This window comes from Globicephala melas, chromosome 7 (assembly GCF_963455315.2).
Source record: "Globicephala melas chromosome 7, mGloMel1.2, whole genome shotgun sequence".
Lineage (NCBI taxonomy): Eukaryota > Metazoa > Chordata > Mammalia > Artiodactyla > Delphinidae > Globicephala > Globicephala melas.
Window position 1 is genome coordinate 81,119,520 of NC_083320.1, and position 19,132 is coordinate 81,138,651.

Below are 19,132 nucleotides of genomic sequence, written 5' to 3' on the forward strand. Positions count from 1 at the left end.
ATAAAGCTATACTACCAAAGGGCAACAGCCTCAGCATAAGATAAAGAAATAAACCAGCCATGTAGAAAGGAACAGCATGAAACTATATTTCTCAACTTGCCCTTAGGTGGAAGGAGGGGAGAAAAAACCTCTCGCTGAGAACTGAATTCCAAGCAGGTCTACAGCCTACGTGTGTGGTCTAAAAAAACAAATAAAACTAAAGCTACCAGTGTGGTCCAAAAACAAACAAATAAAACAAAACAAACAAGTAAAGACTTTAAGGTGGTCTCAGGTTGGTCCCCAGATGCCTGGCAAAAACAAGTAGAAATTCTCTTTAGACAAACCAGATTTTAATCCACGAGAAAAGCAATTTAAGATGTAATCTCATTTCAAATATGACAAAGGCACATCTTAGAATCGATGAAAAATAGTAGATCTTACAGCCAGCCTTGAATCTGGAGACGTTTCAGAATCACCTGGAGAACTTTTTAAAAAAACTTATTACCAGGCTGCATACCAGAGATTCTCATACAGGGAGGCCTGACACAGCCCTAGAATCTCTATTTTAACAAACTACTAAAGGTTGTTTTTTTTTTAAACACAGCCAGACAAGATACCAAGACACCAGCATTCTGTCTGCAAAATTAGCTGAAAATTCCTATTGTAGAATAAAGAACAACAGTAGGATTTTAAGCCACATCATGATTTGATCAGAAGACCACTCTGGTGCCAGTGGACCTGTGGAGAAGATAGGTTAGAAGAGGGTAAAGATAGGAGATGGTGGATAGTAAACAGAACAGTCAGGAGATCAGTGAAACAGTTTTAAGGCAAAAGATGGTGATCATTTAAATAGTAACGATGGGGACAAAAATAAGAGGATCGAAGGAGGCAGAATTAGAATTCCATAGAAACTACATGAAGGTAGAAGTGTAGGATCTAATTCTAAAAATTTTAGAAGACTTGCCCCTAATCAGCATAATTGCCACTAGGCCTTGAAAAATAAATTTTTATTTGGGTATGGTAATCTACCACCTTTTAGCTGTATGATAAAGTGTAAGTGCTATAGAAAATCCTGTACTACATAACTATCAAATGTTCCAAATGCAACTCACACTCCAAATGATCTTGAAGTTGAGATGTAAGCATAGAGGGATTTTATTCTTTCACGTTTAACATTTCTATAAATCAGTGCATACAAACTGAAAAATTAAAATCTCTTTGGGCAAAAAGAAAGGATTTTTCACTGGTTGATAAATTTAAATTACAAACAGAAAACAATGAATTAACAAACTTACGCTGAATATGAATGAACTGCTTTGGCTGTTTAAACTCTCCTTTGTACAAGCGATTGTAATAGTTGACATTGCTCTCTGCCTCAGGAACTGGAATGACCATGCTCTCTTTTTTTTCTCTGAACACTTGCTGTGCTGAAATAGCTCGCTGTAAATGATGTTCCTGGAAAATGTAAAGTAGGCAACATGAGTTGTTTTAATAATGTCAATTCAATGCAAAATTCTATTTACAATTTACTGTTCAATAATTGCACAGTGCTTTAAGAATCAATTCTAAACAGTTCCTTTGCCACAGACCTTCAGAAAACATTGCTATCATTCTCCCTTAATACTTGTACTCATACTGATACCATGTTAGATGATTACAATTTTAATAAGTAGGATTTTTTCAAAAAAGATTAAACATTCACAAACTAGAATTTAACATCTCAAGAATTTAACATTACAAGAAAATCGATCCCCTGGTTTGCTAAATTAATTGAGGTGTTTATCACCAATAACAAGATGACAGAAAAACATGCAAATAACAGGAAAAGAATTTGTATCACAGATTTTAAGTATCTTCTGCATTTATATACCTGAAACTTCAACAGTACAAAATTCTGAATATATTACTATCACGGCAGGAAATATTTTTTAACAAAGGTGAAACAAAAAGTTCTTATAAAATACACCCAGATTCTAGTAACTTTTCATTACCTCCACCACTTAATGGACACTTTCTCCCTTGACCCACTATGGACCATTCCCAACAAAGCACCTTTACCTTGTGGAAGGTAGTAAATTAGGTCATGTCATTCCCCAAAGGATCCCCTTCATATTTAGATTAAAGGTTAAAATCACTCAACGCTTACAAGGCTTTATACCTCTCTGACCTTATTTCCTACTTTTCTCCTCCCAAACTTTATTCTAGCCACACTTCTCCTCTCCTTTAAGGTTCCTAAATATCCAAATGGATTGTTTCTGAAATTCCTTCAGTCTCATGTCATCAGAGAGGCCTTCTGTTATTTCCTTACCTAAAAGAGTACTGGCATATACCCAGAGAAAACCATAACTCAAAAAGACACATGCACCCCAATGTTCACTGCAGCACTATTTACAATAGCCCAGTCATGGAAGCAAATTAAATGCCCATTGACAGACAAATGGATAAAGAAGATGTGGTACATATATACAATGGAATATTACTCAGCCTTAAAAAGGGACAAAATTGGGTCACTTGTAGAGATGTGGATGGACCTAGGGACTGTCAAACAGAGTGAAGTTAGTCAGAAAGAGAAAAACAAATATATTAATGCATATATGTGGAATCTAGAAAAATGGTACAGATGAACCTGTCTGCAAGGCAGAAATAGAGGCACAGGCGCAGAGAACAAATGTATGGACACCAAGGGGGGAAGGGGGGGGATGAATTGGGAGATTGCGACTGACATATATACACTAACTAACATGTATAAAATAGATAACTAATGAGAACCTGCTATATAGCACAGGGAACGCTACTTTACTTTGTTGTGCGGTAGAAACTAACACAACATTGTAAAACGACTATATCCCAATTAAAAAAAAAGAGAGAGAGTACTGGCTATGCTGCAATGCATAAATTAAGATTTATTTATCAGCAGCCATCCTTTCAATACATTTCTGAGTACCTGGCAGACACCAGATACTACTCCTGTCCCTGAGAATTATGAGTGAATGAGAGACAGACTTTGCCATTAAGGAACTTAGGTAGTGAAAGAGAGATACCTGAGTATGCGATCTGAGCTTGACAAGCGTTATCTCTTTTCAATTAGTCAAACCACTCGTTTTGGGAGGATAAAGATGTCCAAAGAAAGTAAAGTGTAAATTAAGAGTTTTAGGATCAACAGGGATTTTTAGCAAGGCAAAAGAGGAAAAGAAGCAAACAACCCTGGCAGAGAAAACAGAATATCCAAAATGGACAAAAGCCCAGAGACATTCAATAAAAGGCAAATATTGAACAAAGGGACATGAGGGTGGGTGCTGGTTTAGATCTGAAAGTTTCTTCACCTTCAGTGCAAGGAAGAAATATGTTTTTCTTCATAGGGTAGAATCCCAAGTTGGAGCACTAAGTAAATTTCCCCATATAAAAACTACTATTGATTTAGTTAAAATCTATTAGTACTCAAATTTTTGAGTCGTCTAAGAAGTTGTGATGGGATCAAACACGCAAACAAACAGCATCAAGAAACTAGGAAGCCAGGCCTTGACTGAGGTTGGCAATCTCTAGCATTATTTAAGCCTATACTTTCCTATTACCTTCATGATATTTCACCTCTCCTAGTTAAAGAAAGTGATGCAATATGCAATGCCACCCTGCATTTATATGTTTTACAGCTCTCGAAGTACACCCACAATCACATGTCTATTAGCTCCTTACAATCTGGGGACACAGGCGTAGATATTATCTCATTTTGTAAATGAGACTCAGGAAACAAGTGACTTGCTCTTAGCAAATAGGAATGATGTATAAGAGAGCCAAATTTCAGGACTCTGATTCCAGTGTTCCTTGACTATTCCATCCTTATTAGAAAAGTCTGCCAGATAAAAAACCATGTTCTTGTAATGCTAATAATCTACAGACACAGGTAAAAAAAGGAAACTGAGTACATTTTTTATTTGAAGAGATTCTTTTGATATATATTTGACTTTGCCCTAAATACAAAACATTTTTAGGTATTATCCAATTTTGAAATACATCTTTAATAGATTAAGATTTAACATTAATTTTACAAATGAAAAAACTTAAAAACAGATCATGGATGACTCCCTTCTTAATGCGGCCTACAGATGACAGATGCAGCCAGAAATTGAGGCCAGATCATGACACTCCCCCATTTTAATCTACAGACTAATCAGTGGCAAACATACAAAAGGCTCAAAGTAGGTACCGGTTTTGATTTGTCATTTTATTGGGGGAAGATGTTGACATGAGTAATGCTGATTCCTTGTTACATGCTGCATCATACACTGGTGAGGTTACCTAATTTTTAAAAATAACTAAAAACCAAGCACTACCTAATTTCCTTTCCTTTAAAAAAGCATGCCTTTGACCCACTAACTCCACTAATGGAATTCATCAAAAGGCAACAAAGAAATGGGCAACACTGACTAAATGAAAATGCTCATCATGGCACTGTTTATAGCACCAAAAAAAAAAAAAAAAGTCTAAATAGCAATAAATACAGACTTAGTATATCTATTATGTCATATCCATAAAATGGAACTCTTAGGTAGTAGAAAAAAACAACATAATTTAGACCTCTATTGACACGAAAAAAGCCTGGAAGAATACAGAATAGAACACTCCACAAAATGCTATAAGTATTTCTTCTTTGTCCCCTTTTGCAGTTTCAGAAATTTTCTATAGTAAATAGTAAATCTACATTTCTTCCATAAACTAAAAAAAAAAGAAAAATGCTATAAAAGTTTAACATCCTAAATGAAAGGACTCTCCACCAAAATACACAAAAACCACTTCTCATGGTTACTTTGACATTCTGAAATATCCTTTTGAAACCTACCATATTGTACCTAAACACGTTTTGTGTTTCCCTAGAAATATTATACTTTCCCTGTACTTTATACTTTTCCTAGTAACACATGAAATTACATGAAAAGCCGTTAAACGCAAACTAAAAGACGCTAAATAATTAATGACTTCTAGTCATGTATAATAAGTATCAGGCACAATCCTACAGGGACAGAGTAGAAATATTTTTTCTTTTGGATATGAGTACACTAAGACTCTATGATTTCTATGACGGAAATCAGCAGGACTGAAATTTGAATCATTATTTGTATGTCTCTTTTCCATCTTGCCAAGCTCATGCCCCAATTTGTAGGGTTTCAGAATGTATTGGGTTAGGCTGCATACAAAGTCAAACATTATTCGTTGATGTTTTAAAAATTTACATCCAAAATTCCCAATTAAAGATACCTGACTGAATAACTACATTTACCTACTCTACCTCACTATAATAGTAAACTTACTAGTAAAGGACTAAGAAACTTAAAAAGCCACTATAACAAATTGAATTAGAAATGAGCCATCAGCACAAAACAGAATACCGCAAAATTCTGGGAGATCAAAATCAAAAGAGGAAGTTTCAAATCCTTGCAGAGAAGAAAAATATAAAAACTGAGACCACCTCACCTATCCTGCAGAAAACCAAATGATGGGGATTTTGAAACACTAGCTAGAAAGAGCCAGAACGAGACAAGCTATTCTCTGCCTACTCCTCAAAAGCAGATCATGCTACACAGTCTACACAGACAAAAAAGGGAACCATTGAACTAGGAATGTTGTGAACCACCCCAAATCTGCAAAAAACGAACAAAAGAAAACCTAGTAAGTCTAGTACTATTATTAAAACCCAAAAAACGAGATTCAACTATACATCTAATAATGAACTCTCTCTACTCCAAAGTGGAGGTGGAGAAGAAAACTTTAAGAATGTCCCAAACTTAAATATCCTTGAAAGAAACACTTACGGATATGAAAAAAAAAAAAAGTCACCTGAATAAGGAACTTAAAAACTAAAATCAGAGAAGGGGGCAAAAAACTCAGGGGAAAAAAATAGCAAGAGTTGACTGAACTCAGGAAAGAAAGAAAAAGACAATTACCTCAGAGATGAAAACTAAAATTACTAGAAGCCCAATGCAAAATGTACTCAAAGACATAAGTGTGTTGTATAAAGGCTGTCAAATAATCAAGAGAATAAAAATAAGATGAAAAAAGAACTAAAATGAGTAAGAAACAAAATGATAGGATACAAAAACAGGCAAAGAACAAATGACATTCATATAATTGGAGTCCTTGAAGAAAGAACAAAAAATGCAACAGAACTAGTATTTAAGTTAAAAGATATGAATCTACTTATCCAAAAAAAGCCCAACAGGGAGCAAAATGGCACACAAGAACTTGCATAACCAGACAAGATCTGATACTGTTTGGAGCAATCAGGAGAAAACATTCTGCTCACAGCTTCTCCCTTGGGAGGGAAAGAGAAAAGTGGAACGTGTGTCTAACATTCCAGCTTTTTGGGAAGTTGCCCAAGGGACTATCTTCTGTCTCACGTAACTCAGAAGGCTGACTGAACCAGCATTCTTTGGATGCCTGGGGGTTGTGGAGAACAAAAAAGAACTTAGAGTCTTGCTGCAACACCAGAAAACTTGCAGTACCACTGACAAACACCAGAGGGAGCAAAAGATTACAACAAGATCCGGATAAAGAAACAAGTAAACCTCTCTTAACTGGGAAATTATGTGCAGATGCCCAAAGAAGATGTATCTCCAGAAAAGGTTTGAGGGGCTTCCAGACCCCCTACCTGAGTTGACTGGTAAGGGCCTTACCCTGTATGAAGCCAATTCATAAAGACTGGGAGTGGTGGCTACTTTTTCAAATGCACAAATTACAACAAAAATTAAAGGCACATGAAAAAAACAGGAAAAAAAATGGGTCAATCAAAAGAACAAAATAGGGCTTCCCTGGTGCCGCAGTGGTTGAGAGTCCGCCTGCTGACGCAGGGGATGCAGGTTTGTGCCCCGGTCTGGGAAGATCCCACATGCCGCGGAGTGGCTAGGCCCGTGAGCCATGGCTGCTGAGCCTGTGCGTCCGGAGCCTGTGCTCCGCAACGGCAGAGGCCACAACAGTGAGAGGCCCGTGTACCGCAAAAAAAAAAAAAAAAAGAACAAAATAAATCTCCAGAAACTGACCCTAAAGAAATGGAGATCTGTGAATTTTCTGACAATAAAAGTTTAAAATAATCATCTTAATAAAGTTCAATGCACTAAGAGAACATAAATAGACAACTAAAGAAAATTAAGGAAAATGATGCATGAACAAAATGCAAATATCAAGAAAGACATAGAAAACAAAAAAGACCAAATGGAAAATCTGGACCTGAAAATTACAGTAACTGAATTGGGGGGAAAAAAAAAATCCACCCAGAGGGGTTCAACAGCAGAATCAATTAAGCAGAAAAAAGAATTAGTGAACTCAAGAAGAGTTCATATGAAATTACTGAGTCAGGGGAATTTCAATACTCCACTTTCAATAATGAATACATCAACCAGAAAGAATATCAATATGGAAACATAGGGCTTCAACAACACAAAGACCAGCTGAACCTAACAGACATAAACAGAACACTTCATACAGCAGCAGAGTACACATTCTTCTCAAGCTCACACAGAACATTCTCCAGGACAGATCACATGTTAGGCCACAAAACAAGTTTTATCAAATTTAAGAAGGCTGAAATTACATCAAGTATATTTTCCAACCACAATGGAATTAAAGTAGAAATCAAGAACAAAGGGAAAACTGGAAAATTCACAAATATGTAGAAACTGAACAACATACTTTTGAACAATGAATGGGTCAAGAAAGAAATTACAAAGGAATTTAGAAAAGAGACAAATGAAGATGAAAACACAACATAACAAAACTTAAGGGATGCAGCAAAAGCAATACTAAGAGGGAAGTTTATAGCAATAAATTTCTACCTACATTAAAAGAGATCTCAAATCAACAACCCAACTTTACACCTCAAGGAACGAAAAACAGAACAAACAAAACCCAAAGTTAGTACAAGAAAGGAAATAATAAAGATTAGACCAGAAATAAATGAAATTAAGAATAGAGAAATTTAAAAACACCAACAAAACTAAAAGTTGTTTTGAAAAGATCGACAAAATTGACAAACCCTTACCTACACGAACTAAGAAACACTCAAATACCAAAAACCAGAACTGAAGGAGAGACATTAAAACTGATGCCACGAGGGTGGCGGGGGGATGGGGGGGTGCAGTGGGGATCATAAGAGATTACTACAATTATATAACAACAAATTGGATAATTCAGAAGAAACACATAAATTTCTAGAAATATACAGCTTACCAAGACTAAATCATGAAAAAATTAAAACCGTGAACTACAGTAAGGATATTGAATCTATTCAATCAGTAATCAAACACCTCTCAACAAAGAAAAGCTCATCAACAGATGGCTTCACTAGAGAATTCCACCAACATTTAAAGACTCATCTACAATCCTTCTCAAAATCTTAAAAAAAAAAAAAAAAAACTGAAGAGAAGGGAAAACTTCCAAACTCATTTTATGAGGCCAGTATTAACTTAATACTAAAATCAGAGAAAGATACTACAAGGAGGGTGGGGAATAGGGAAATGGGTAAAGGTGGTCACAAGGTACAAAATTCCAGTTATAAGATTAATAAGTCCTGGGGGTTTAATGTACAGCACCGTGACTACAGTTAATACAGTATTGTATGTTTGAAAGTTGCCAGGACAGTATACCTTAAAAGTCCTACTCACAAGAAAAAAAGAAAAGTAACTACATGAGGTGATAGATGTTAACTAAACTTATTGTGGTAATCATTTCACAACATATACATATATCAAATCATTATGTTGTACACTTTAATACAATGTTATGTATCAATTATATCTCAATAAAACTGGAAGGGGGGAGGCAGAAGGATACTACAAGTAAAAAAACAAAAAATACAAAACAACAAACTACAGACCAATATTGCTGATAAATGTCAATGCAAAAGTCCTTAACAAAATATTAGCAAACCAAATTGAACACATGAAGATGATTACACATCATGACCAAGTGGGATTTATTTCTGCAATGCAAGAATGCTCAACATATGAAAATTGGTTAATGTAATACACCATAATAAGAGAATGAAGGACAAAAACCACATGATTATTTCAATTGACATGCTGAAAAAAATTCAACACTCTTTCATGATAAAAACACTCAACAAACTAGGAACAGAACAAAATCATCTCAATACAATAAAGGCCATATATGAAAAGCCCACAGCTAACAATATACTCAATGGTGGAAAATTGAAAGCTGTTCCTTTAAGATCAGGAACAAAGCAAGAATGCCTGCTTTTGCCACTTCTATTCAACACAATACTGGAACTCCTAGGGAGAGCAATTATCAAGAAAAAGAAACACCAAATTGGAAAGGAAGAAGTAAAAATATCTCTGCCCACAAATGACATAACCTTTTATGTAGAAAACCCTAAAGATTTCACACATTAAAAAAAAAAAAGTTAGACCTAGTAAACGCATCCAACAAAGTTATAAGACAGAAGATCAACACACAAAAATCAGTTGCATTTCTATACAGTGAACAATCTGTAATGGAAATTAAGAAAACAATCCCATCTTAATAGCATCAAAAAGAACAAAATACTTAGGAATAAACGTAAACAAGGAGGTGAAAGGCTTGTACACTGAAAAACACAAAACACTGCCTAAAGAAATTAAGAAAGACATAAGTAAATGAATGATGTCCTGTGTTCATGGACTAGAAGGCTTAATATTAGAAAACAGAACTACCGTATTATCCAGTAATCACATTTCTGGGAATATATCCAAAAGAACTGAAAATAGGATCTTGTAGAGATATTTGCACACCCATGTTTACTGCAGTGTTATTTATAATACAATAGCCAAGTGGTAGAAGAAACCCAAGTGTTTATTGACAGATAAATGGATACCAAACAAAGTGTGGTATGTACATATGATGGAATATTAGCCTTAAAAAGGAAGAACATTCTGACACATGCTACAACATGCATGAACCTTGAGAATATTATGCTAAGTGAAATAAGCTAGTCACAAAAGGACAAATACTGCATTGTTTATATGAGGTCTAAAGTAGTCAAATTCTTAGAAAGAGTGGTGGTTGCCAGGGGCTGGGGGAGGAGAAGAACGGAAGTCGTTGTTCAATGGGTATAGAGCTTCAGTTTTCCAAGATGAGAAAAGTGCTAGATATCTGTTGTATAATACTACTGTACACCTAAATATGATTAAGATACTAAATTTTAGGCTCTGCATTTTTTACCACAATAAAAAAAGCTCATCAAGTACCTGGCAAAAGTAACCCAGAACAACAGACTGTGACATATATTTGTTTCAAAAATAATGAAAAAATCCTCAAAGCCTCGAAGCAAACAATAATAGTAACAATAACATATAATAATAACTTAAAAGGCCAAAAGAATCAGATGACATCAGACTTTAAAAATAACATAAAGCAAAGCATCAATGAGCAGCATTTTCAGAAACCTCAATGAACATAAAGTATGAATCAAGGATTTTACATCCAGCTAACTTATCCTTTAAGTATCAAGGCTATACAAAGTACTCAGGGAATTCTGTGGGGGACTTTTGAGGAATCTACTAGAATAGTACTGTTCAGAAGAAATGTAATGGAAGCCACAAATGTGACCCACACATTTAAATTTTCTTGTAGCCACACCAAAAAAAGTAAAAAGAAAAAGGATGAAATTAATTTTAATAATATATCTTATTTAAGCCAATATAAATATCCAAACATTATCATTTCAACATGTAATCAATATAAAAAGGTATGCAGATATTTTATATTTTTTCTTCCACACCAAGTCTTAAAAACCTGTATGTAACACATGTGTTTTACACGTATAGAACATCTCAATTCAGACTAGCCATATTTCAAATGCTCACCAGCCACAAATGACTAGTGTAGCCCATCATCATCTTGGATTCATCCAACCATGATATGAATGGAAAACTTCAACAAAACTACACACACACACACACACACATATATACATATATGTCAAAGATGGGGGAAAGGCTGGAGCACTAATGTACAAACATCTGCACAGTAAAGTAGAAATAATGCAACTAAAAATGGGAGAAGGAAAACAAGATGAGAGCAAAATAAAAAAAGAAACTAGCCAATATAACATAATACAAAACAATTAAATATTATGAAAGAGTTGAGATCAAACATGTTCAGTCATATCAATAAATGTGAGTGGACTTATCTCACCTATGAAAACAAAAAGATTTTCAACTTGTCTCATAACCAAAGACTCAACTATATGCTTTATGCAAGAAATACCCCACCACCACCACCATCACCACAAAGAGTGAGTGAAAAAGAGTAAAAGGAACAGAAGAGTTTATCAGGTAATGGAATACAGTAAGAAAGACGAGCAGATCCTAATATCAGACAAGTAGAATTCAAGCCAAAGAGCATTAAGCATGACCCAAAACCCACAATTCATTACAAAGATCTTGAACTTCTATACACATTTATGAATATCTATATATCAACAATAATTTATGATCAAATAATCATTTCATGAAGAAAAAGCTACAGATATGCAAAGACAGACAAAGATACACTAAAAATAATTTTAAAAGACCACTCTCAGGGGGCTTCCCTGGTGGCGCAGTGGTTAAGAATCCACCTGCCAATGCAGGGGACTCAGGTTTGAGCCCTGGTCCGGGAAGATCCCACATGCCGCAGAGCAACTAAGCCCGTGTGCCACACTACTGAGCCTGCACTCTAGAGCCCGCAAGCCACAACTACTGAAGCCCATGTGCCACAACTACTGAAGCTTGTGCGCCTGGAGCCTGTGCTCTGCAACAGAAGCCGCCACAATGAGAAGCCCTCGGCAGCTAGAGACAGCCCGCGCACAGCCACAGAAGACCCAACGCAGTCGAAAACTAACTAACTTACTAAATAAAATAAATCTATATATATATTAAAAAAGACCACTCTCAGCACAAGACAAATCAAGTGGACAAATAACAAGCAAGGACCTAATAAGCAACTTAATAAGGTAGAACTTATAGTTATTTATCAAACTTCACACACAATCCCCCTTCTTCTCAAGTACTCATGAAACTTTCACAAAATTGATCATAAATTGGCTAAGAATCACAAAGAATAGGGTATTATGAATGGAGTAGAAAGGATAAGGAGGGAGTGACAATTCTCTGAGCATATATCCTTTAACAGTTCTGAATTTTAAAACCCTGTTTATGTTTCACATGCTCTAAAAATAATCAAAATTAATGACGGTGTGAAGAGAACCCAAATTATAACACAAAGAGAAAAAACAAACCTCATTTATTAGAAATGAATATTCATAGGTCTACAATGAAGGGGATTGGGAAAGAAATTTACATTCCTTTCGAAAATAATGATTTAAAGCTTATCTGTAAAATTTAGACCATATACACTTCAAAGGATTGTTGTGATGATTATATAAGTTAATAAGGTGTTCAGAATAGTCCACAGCACATTGTCAAGGATAAAAGTTTCTCATTTTTATTAAAACATATAATTAAAGTGCAGTATTAATAGTAGCGAAATTTTTGAGAACAAAAGCAAAAAAAAATTAGAAAATTTGACAATTCAAAATCTTTTTTCAACACCCATTCATAAGAAAAAATTCACTGAAAGCAAGAAAAAGATGTCCTCAATCTGATAAAGGGCAGGCAGCACAAAGGAAAACCTACAGACCATCATACTTAATGGTCAAAGACTGAATTCTTTCCCCCAAGAGCAAAAACAAGCCTAAAAAGGTCTATTCTCACCACTTCTAGGCCTCATTTTCCCTGAGTTTCTAGCCACTGCAGTGAGGAAAGAAAAAGAAATAAGGGCAGGCAGACTGGAAAAAAAGAAGTAAAACTGCACATAATATGATCATGTAGGGAGAAAATCCTAGGGAATCTCAACAGAGCTACTAGAACTAAAAAGTGAACTTAACAAGACTGCAAGTCAATATTAATAACTCAATTGTACCTCTGTATACTACCAACTAAAAAATAAAAATAAAAAGCAATTACCATTTACAACAGTGTTAAACCACTAAATATTTACAGACAGGTTTAACAAAATATGTGTAAAACTTGCACATCAACATAAATGGAGAGATGTAGTATGCTCATGAATTGGAAGGTTCAATACTGTTCAAAAAATTTACTTGTGTAAAATTTCCCCCAAAATTCATCTAGACACTCAACACAATCCCAATCAAAACCCCAAAAGGCTTTTTTTTTTCTTTTTTTACAGAAATGGACAAGTTGATTCTAAAATTCATATGGAAAGGCAAAATAACCAAAATAATCTTGAAAGAAAAGAAATTTGAAGAACATACAATCTGATTACAAGCTACATTACAAAATATAAAGCTAAATTATTCAAAACAGTGTGTTATCAGCATAAGAATGTACATATAAAGCAATGGAAAAGAAGTCTAAACATAGACCCACATACATACATACACATAATGAATTTTAGACAAAGGTGCCAATTAATGGGGGAACTGAACGGGGGTAAGCATAGTCTTGCCAACAAATTGGACGTCAGTTTGGAAAAAAATAAGCCTATACTCCTAACTCAAACTATACACAAAAATTAACTCAAAAATAGGTCACAGAGACTTCTCTGGTGGCGCAGTGGTTAAGACTCTAAGCTCCCAATGCAGGGGGCCCGGGTTCAATCCCTGGTCAGGGAACTAGATCCCACATGCATGCTGCAACTAAGAATTCTCATGCCACAACTAAGGAGCCCACTGGCCGCAACTAAGGAGCACACGTGCTACAACTAAGGAGCCTGCAAGCCACAACTAAGGAATTCACCTCCCACAGCCAAATAAATAAATTATAAAAAACAAAACAAATAACTAGATTCTTTGACTCCACCCCAGACCTATTAAACCAGGATCTCTGGGAGAAGATTCCAGGAATCTGTGTTTAAAAAAAAAAAAAGGTCACAGACGTAAACACAAAGCCTAAACTTGTAAAACATCTACAAGAAAACACAGGAGAAAAATCTTAGTGACTCTGGGTTTGGGTAAGATTTCTTAGAACATAAAGCAAAACACATTATAAATGAAAGAACTGATAAGCTGGACTTCCTCAAAATGCAAATATTGTGCTATTCAAAATACATTCTTAAGGAAATAAAAAGACAAGCCAGACTGGGGGAAAAAGTATTCACAATAAGTATGTGAGAGGCCTTGTATGCAGAATATATAAATAACTCTTATAACTCAATAATAAAAAAGCAACGCTTTTTTTTCCTTTTCTGTTTTTGGCTGCAGATTGCAGCATGCGGGATCTTAGTTCTCCGACCAGGGATCGAACCTGTGCCCCCTGCACTGGGAGCAGAGTCTTAACCACTGGACCGCCAGAGAAGTCCCCAAAACAACCCACTTTTAAAAGAAAATGAGCCAATGATTTAAACAGATATTTCACAAAAGAAGATGTAGGAATGACCAATAAACACTTGAAAAAATGTTCAACATCTTTGTATCAGGAAAACGCAAAATAAAATTGCAGACAGTTTTGACTACACACCCACAAAATGACTAAAATTAAGAAACTGACAACATCAACTGCTGGTGGAAGGGTCAAAAGGTATCACCACTTTGTAAACTGTTGGGCAGGTTCTTATAAATATACACTTATCACATGACCCAGCAATCCTACTGCTAAGTGTGTACCTGAGAAGTGAAATGCATGTCCACAAACAACTTGCACATGAACGTTAACTGCAATTTTACTCAAAACAGCCAAAAACTGGAAACAATAAAAACGCACATTAACAGGTGACTAAAGTAAATACATTCATTCAAAGGAATGCTACTCAGTTAAAAGAAAAAAAGAGGAGGGAGGTGGGGGAGACAAACTAATCATATATACTACATAGATGAATCTCAAAAGTACAACAAGCAACAACGAGATACAAGCAGCTACATTCTGTATGGTTCCCTTTATAGGAAGTTTGAGAACAGGCAAAACTAATCTATAGCGACTGAAATCAGATCAGTAGCTGCCTGAAAAGGGGGTGGAAGATATGACTGCAAATAGGTTAAATGGAACTTCTGTGGGGAATGAAAATGTTCTATTCCTTGTTTGGGATGGTGGTTACACAGGTATATTTGTTTATTAAAACACAAAACCATAAACAAAATAAATTCTTTATGGTAATTCCCTGGCGGTCCAGTGGTTAGGATTCCGCACTTCCACGGTGGGGGACACAGGTTTGATCCCTGGTTGGGGAACTAAGATCCTGCATGCCACATGGCACAGTCAAATAAAATAAAATTAAAAATTAAATAAATGCTTGGGCTTCCCTGGTGGCGCAGTGGTTAAGAATCTGCCTGCCAATGCAGGGGACATGGGTTCGAGCCCTGGTCCAGGAAGATGCCACATGACGTGGAGCAACTAAGCCCAAGTGCCACAACTACTGAGCCTGAGCTCTAGAGCCCACGAGTCATAATTACTGAGCCCACGTGCCACAACTACTGAAGCCCGCACGCCTAGAGCCCGTGCTCCACAACAAGAAAAGCCACTGCAGTGAGAAGCACGCGCACCGCAAGGAAGAGTAGCCCCCACTCACCGCAACTAGAGAAAGCCCGCACGCAGCAACGGAAGCCCAACACAGCCAAAAAAAAACATAAATTATAAAAAAATAAACAAATACTTTATACTGTATGTAAATTATACTTCAATAAAATTGATTTTTAAAATCTAGAAAAAATAACCTTTGATGTAAACAAAAATTTAATGTAAACAAAACATGCTGGTATGGCAATCATTATTCACAACGCTGGTGAAATTGTGCTGAGTAAAACAGACACTTTCAAGAATGAGTGCTAGTGAATGTGTTAAAGTGTAAACTGGTATGTTCTGGAGAACAGTTTGGTAATATGTTTCTAAGCCTTCAAAAACTTTCTAACAGTTAATCTATTATTTACACAATAATTATAATAAGTAAAACGGGAAAAAACCTTATTATCTCCAATACTGGCATATGATAAGCTTACACACTGTCATTCAAAACTTTTTGCAAGACAGTTTAATGACATGAAAATGCTTACACATTAAGTAGAAAAAGCATGCAACAAAATCACATATTGAAGATAATCTCAATTATAGTGAAATAAATAGAATAACAGGTGATAGCATGCATAAATGCAGAATTAAAAAGTAAAAAAACAAAGCTGGGAAGAAATGTGTCAAAGTATTAGGTACTAAAACTGTAGCTGGTCTCTATTTTCTTCTCTATATTTTCTACAATTTTCTCAAAGAATACGTACTACAAGAAAGCAACCAGTGCTAATCTTTAAAACCACTTAAACTGATCCCTTTCATGATCAAAAAAAAAAAAAAAAAAAAAGGAGGAAGACAAAGAAAAAAGGACTCTAGATAAGTCCTTATCCTATTCTAACTAAACCTGCTTCTCTTCTAGAACTAACTTTCCAAATCTGATTCTTAGTCCTGACAGCATATTAAAATCACCTGCCAAGGTCAAATATGGACTCTGGGAGATAAAAGCAGCAGCAGAAACCAGTTAAAAGGCTTCAGCAGCTAACTTCCACTCTAACAAAGATGAAATACATACAGTGGATATTATTCAGCTATAAGAAGGAGTGAAATACTGATGTATGCCACAACATGGGTGAACCTTTAAAACATTACACTATGTGAAAGAAGTCAGATACAACAGGCCACATATTGTATGATTCCATTTATAGGAAATGTTCAGAAATAGGCAAATGCATAAAGAAACTATATTAGCGGTTATTAAGGAGGGGGTTGGTGAACAAGTAGGATGGAGAGTGATTAATGGGTATGGGGTTTCTTTTTAGGGTGATGGAAGTGTTCTGGAATAAGACAGCTGTGACACTGCGTAACACTGTGAACGTACTAAAAACCACTGAACTGTACACTTTAATATGGTGAATTAAATATTATGTGAATTTTTATCACAATAAAAAATTGCAAAAAAAAAAAAAGGGAGAGGGAATGAATTTACCCTTATACCTGAAGCAACAACAACAAAAATCTGGCTAAAGAGTTGAAACAATGGTTTTCTAAACACCAGACATCAGGCAATAAAGGACAATGACTAAAACCAGTGAGCCCCACGACTGCCTTATCTTACTACCTTCAAAGAATATTCCACGTTGTGGAGCACGAGGATGAAACGGAGGCAGAGGCTAGAAGACCTCCTGAGTTGAGGGGACAGAAATAATAGTCCAGGAAGACTAAGGCACCTGAAGTCCATAGGGAAGAGTACCAAAGAGGAAAGAACTACACAGAGAGAGGACGCAGGAGATCTGCAGAGGGTTCCCTGGAGTATTCAGCAAAATATTCATCAGCACTTGTGTGTGAAGAAACTATGTAACAGTGGAGAATGAACTATAACAAAGGATTAGCGGGAACAGTGCCTGTCACTCAGGGCCAGAAAGATCACCTGCTTCCATTAACCAGAATGGAAAAAAGATATGCTAACATAGAGGAACGAAGATAAGGATGACATCTGATTTCTCATCAGAAATAATCCAAGTGAGAAGACTAGAGCACCATTTTTTTAAATATTAGAAGGAAAAATTGTCGACCTACAATTCTATGTCCAGCAAAAATATCTTTCAAAAACAAAGTTAGAGATCTGTTGTACAATTCACACAGCTAGCAGTCTGTAATGCACATTTATAAATTGTTAAGAAGATAAACTTATGTGCTTTATCACACACAAAAAAAGGTGAAATAAAGACATTTTTAGATGTACAAAAGTAGAAAGTATTCATCACCAGAAGACCTGCATTACAAGATGTGTTAACAGAAGTCCTTCGCAAAGAAGAAAAATGATACCAGATGAAAGTCTAGATATAAGATATATTTATGAAAAGCAGGAGTAATGATAACTACAATGGTAAATATATACATCTTTTTCTTATTATTTTGAAGTATTTGAAAATAATTGGTTCTTTGAATTAAAAAATAAGAATGTATTATAGGGTTTATACATATGTAAAATGCATGAAAACAATAGCATAAGGGCTGGACAGGGAGAAGTGGAAGTACGTTATTGTAAGGATCTTACAGTGTACATAAGTGGTATGTCACTTGAAGGTAGACTGGAATAAAGATGTATACCCAAAATCAGAGTTTCTCAACTTTGGCACTATTGATATTCTGGGCAAGGTAATTCTTTGTTGTGGAATTCTGCCTTGTGCTTTGTAGGATATTTACCAGCATCCCTGACCTCTACTAAAGAGATGTTGGTAGCACCCTCTACTTGTGAAAAATAATAAGTTTCCAGGAACTATCAAGTGTCCTCCGGGAAATAAATCAGACCCAATTGAGAACCAAGTCCCTAAAACAATCACTGAAGTAACAAAACAAAGACCTATGTGTAATAAGCCAAAAACAGAGATAAAATGGAATCATAAAAAAATAATCCAAAAAGAAGGAAAAATAAGAAAAGGGAACAAAGAACAGAAGAAACAAATAGAAAACATTAAGATCACAGAGTGAAACCTAACCATATAAAAAGTCATATTAGGGCTTCCCTGGTGGCGCAGTGGTTGAGAGTCCGTCTGCCGATGCAGGGGACACGGGTTTGTGTCCTGGTCCGGGAAGATCCCACATGCCGCGGAGTGGCTAGGCCCGTGAGCCATGGCTGCTGAGCCTGCGCGTCCGGAGTCTGTGCTCCGCAATGGGAGAGGCCACAGCAGTGAGAGGCCCGCGTACCGCAAAAAAAAAAAGTCATATTAAGTCTCAGTAAACTAGTAATAGAGTACTTCCTGAACTTGATAAAAATCTACAGCTAACATTATAGTTAATGGTGAGAAACTTGAAGCTTCCCCACTAAGGTCAGATATAAGGCAAGGATGTCCCCTATCACTATTTTGTTTCAACATCATACTGGAAGTTCTAGTGACTGCAACAAGACCAGCAAAAGGAAATAAAAGATATACACATTGGAAAAACGACATAAAATTGTCTTTGTTCACAGATGACATGATAGTCTATGTAGAAAATCTGAAAGAACTGACAAAAAACTCCTGGAACTAATAAAATAATTATAGCAAGGTTGCACAATTCAAGGTAAATATAAACTACTTTCCTATATACCAGCAATTAACAAGTGGAATTTGAAATTAAAACCACAATATCATTTACCCTAAAAATGAAATAGTTGTCAATCTAGC

The 19,132-nt window shown here is 35.7% G+C and overlaps 1 protein-coding gene across 2 annotated transcripts in view; it reads right to left on the minus strand.

Annotated features, from left to right (window-relative positions):
* Window positions 1-19,132, minus strand: part of EPC2 (enhancer of polycomb homolog 2) — a 106,900-nt gene that overhangs the window by 63,193 nt on the left and 24,575 nt on the right. For both annotated transcript variants that reach the window (XM_030852816.2, XM_060302463.2), the window contains exon 2: window positions 1,275-1,434. In XM_030852816.2, the coding sequence (XP_030708676.1) occupies window positions 1,275-1,434 (160 nt within the window). The remainder of the gene's footprint in view (window positions 1-1,274; window positions 1,435-19,132) is intronic.